The sequence below is a fragment of the Gekko japonicus genome, unplaced genomic scaffold (assembly GCF_001447785.1).
Source record: "Gekko japonicus isolate JY-2015 unplaced genomic scaffold, Gekko_japonicus_V1.1 scaffold386, whole genome shotgun sequence".
Lineage (NCBI taxonomy): Eukaryota > Metazoa > Chordata > Lepidosauria > Squamata > Gekkonidae > Gekko > Gekko japonicus.
Window position 1 is genome coordinate 550,372 of NW_015163100.1, and position 2,328 is coordinate 552,699.

A 2,328-nucleotide genomic window follows, 5' to 3' on the forward strand; every position below is an offset into this window, starting at 1 on the left:
GGGGGGGGAGTGTCCCTGAATGACTTCTTGGCATGCAGTATGAGATCAGAGCATTGCCACACCCAGCTTGGCCACCAGACCCATCTGTAGGGCTCACACCACCAAGGTCTCCAGTTGCCTGTTGGCCGCTCTGGACAAAGTCCTCAGAGCTGTTCAGAGCCTGAGCCGGGTGAAGCAAGATGGCTGCTGGGCTGTTCCAGGGCTCTTCCGCCAGGACAGTAATGTGCATGAAGTCTTCCTTGTCATCCAGGGGTGAGAGTCTGTCCGTGCAGCTTGCTGTTGTGCTGAAACGCTTTCTGCAGAGTGTAGATGCTGGAAATGCCTGGCTGCAGGAAACAGCCATTCCAATCAGTGGCAGATGCTTCTCTGGCTGTACCCCTGCTAGCGATACCTTTGGGGCAGTTGGCAGGCAGCAGAATAACCGGGAAGGTGATGGCAGCTTTTTGGTGGGTGGGTGCGTGTCTCCGTGTGCTTTTTTTGACTGCCTGGTTCTCGCCTCCCAGGTCTACAAAAAAGAGAAGGCCCGGGTTATCTCCGAGGAAGAGAAGAACTTCAAGGCCTTTGCCAGCCTGCGCATGGCCTGGGCCAATGCCCGCCTGTTCGGCATCCGGGCTAAACGAGCCAAGGAAGCAGCCGAGCAAGATGTGGAGAAGAAGAAATAGACTGTTGGCTCTCTCAATAAAGGGGGATAGAATTGGAGTGGTGTGGTGCCATTTTGTGCCGAGGGGCCGAGGAGGGAAGCCTGTGTGCTGCGAATGTGGCCCTCTTCTCCACTTCCTGCCTCCGCATCTGTGGTGTTGGGCACCCTGGGGGATAGGGAGGGCATGTCCACATCCTTATTGCTCGACTGGTGTGTGAGGGGCTATTTACTGAGCTTTGCAGCAATGCTGTGGTCCACCGATCCAGCACATGCAGCCTGCCAGAATACACCCATTTGAGAGAGAATAAAACGGACTCCCAGCACTTCCTCAGTTGGTAGGCCCATCCTAGGGTAACATGCAAGGTTCCCTCTACAAAAAGGAGCAATTGGAGGGGGGGGACTCTTTTCCCAAAGAACCCTTTCGGTGTGGCTTGTGCACAACAACTCTGTACAGGTAAATCTAGAGGGCTGTTGGCTTTGCCCCATAACCGGTGCAGCGCACTCAAGAGCAAAGGTGGGCTGAGCTGTGATTTGTCTCTCCTCCAAGTCCGGGCAGCTCCCAAGGAACATGCTGGGGGGGGGGGTATTGTGGCCAAGAGTTTCCTAGGAATTCCTGCTTGATCTCCACTGTCTGGAGGAGCCACCATTCACATCAGCTGCATCTCCTGGGGGGGGGGGGGGGGGGACTCCTGGGAAATGCCAAGGAAATTGCTCTGGTGTGCTGGGGGAAATGAATAAGTGCTTAACATGCCATGACCACATCTATGGTGCCAGGGGTGGTCGAGGGCCTGCAGTCCTGGAGTGACGTGGCCACAAAGTCCTCTTAGCCAGGAAGACCAGTAGTCACGGTATGGGCCAGCTGATTTCCAGGGAATGCTGGGCAGGGGGTGAGTCAGACTGCCCCTGTCTGGGAGTAGGGAGAAGCCGCAAAGCACAGCTGCGTGACCTGAGCAGTCCTTCCCTCGAGGTGTGTGTGGGGGGGGTCACAATGAGGGCGAGGAGGCACGTGCAGACCCTTGCAGCAGTCAGGTGCATCACAGGAGGAGTGTGGCCACACCACAGAATCTGGAGGGCTCCGTTAGGCTTCTGTTTTTTGTAAGACTGTCGAGTCAGCCAATTTACGGCAACTCCTTAGGGTTTTCAAGGCAAGAGGGTCAGGTGCATCACAGGAGGAGCACGGTAACACCACAGAATCTGGAGTGCTCCAGCTATTTTGTGTAAGACTGTCGAGTCGCAGCCCATTTACGGCACCTCCATAGGGTTTTCAAGGCAAGAGACCAATGGGGATAGTTTGCTGCCTCCGCATAGTGACCCTGGGCTTCCTCGCTGGCTACCCTCCACATACTGATTAGAGCCGGCCCTGCTTAGCTTACAAGATTGGGCTATTGAGTTCAGAGCCCATTTAACTTGGGAGGGGTGGTATGATTTAATGGAGGCCACACAATGTCTTACCCTCCAAATACTGACTAGAGCTGGCCCTGCTTAGCTTACAAGGTTGGGCTACTGAGTTCAGAGCCTATTTAACTTGGGAGGGGGGGGTATGATTTAATGGAGGCCACACAATGTCTCTGATCTCTCACCTAGGGCCAGATTTCAGTGTGGTACCTTGTTAAGGCTCCAGCTGAGAATGGATCTGCCCTAAGAGGCCACCAGGGAAAGGGGTACAGCTGCAACATCCGCATTCTGTG

The 2,328-nt window shown here is 54.9% G+C and overlaps 1 protein-coding gene across 1 annotated transcript in view; it reads left to right on the forward strand.

Moving 5' to 3' along the window:
- RPL13 (ribosomal protein L13) overlaps positions 1-699 on the forward strand; it is a 7,775-nt gene extending 7,076 nt beyond the window's left edge. Inside the window, exon 6 of the mRNA XM_015406718.1 lies at positions 504-699. Coding sequence (XP_015262204.1) covers positions 504-662 — 159 coding nt within the window. The 3' untranslated portion in view covers positions 663-699. The remainder of the gene's footprint in view (positions 1-503) is intronic.
- Positions 700-2,328: the final 1,629 nt, after the last annotated feature.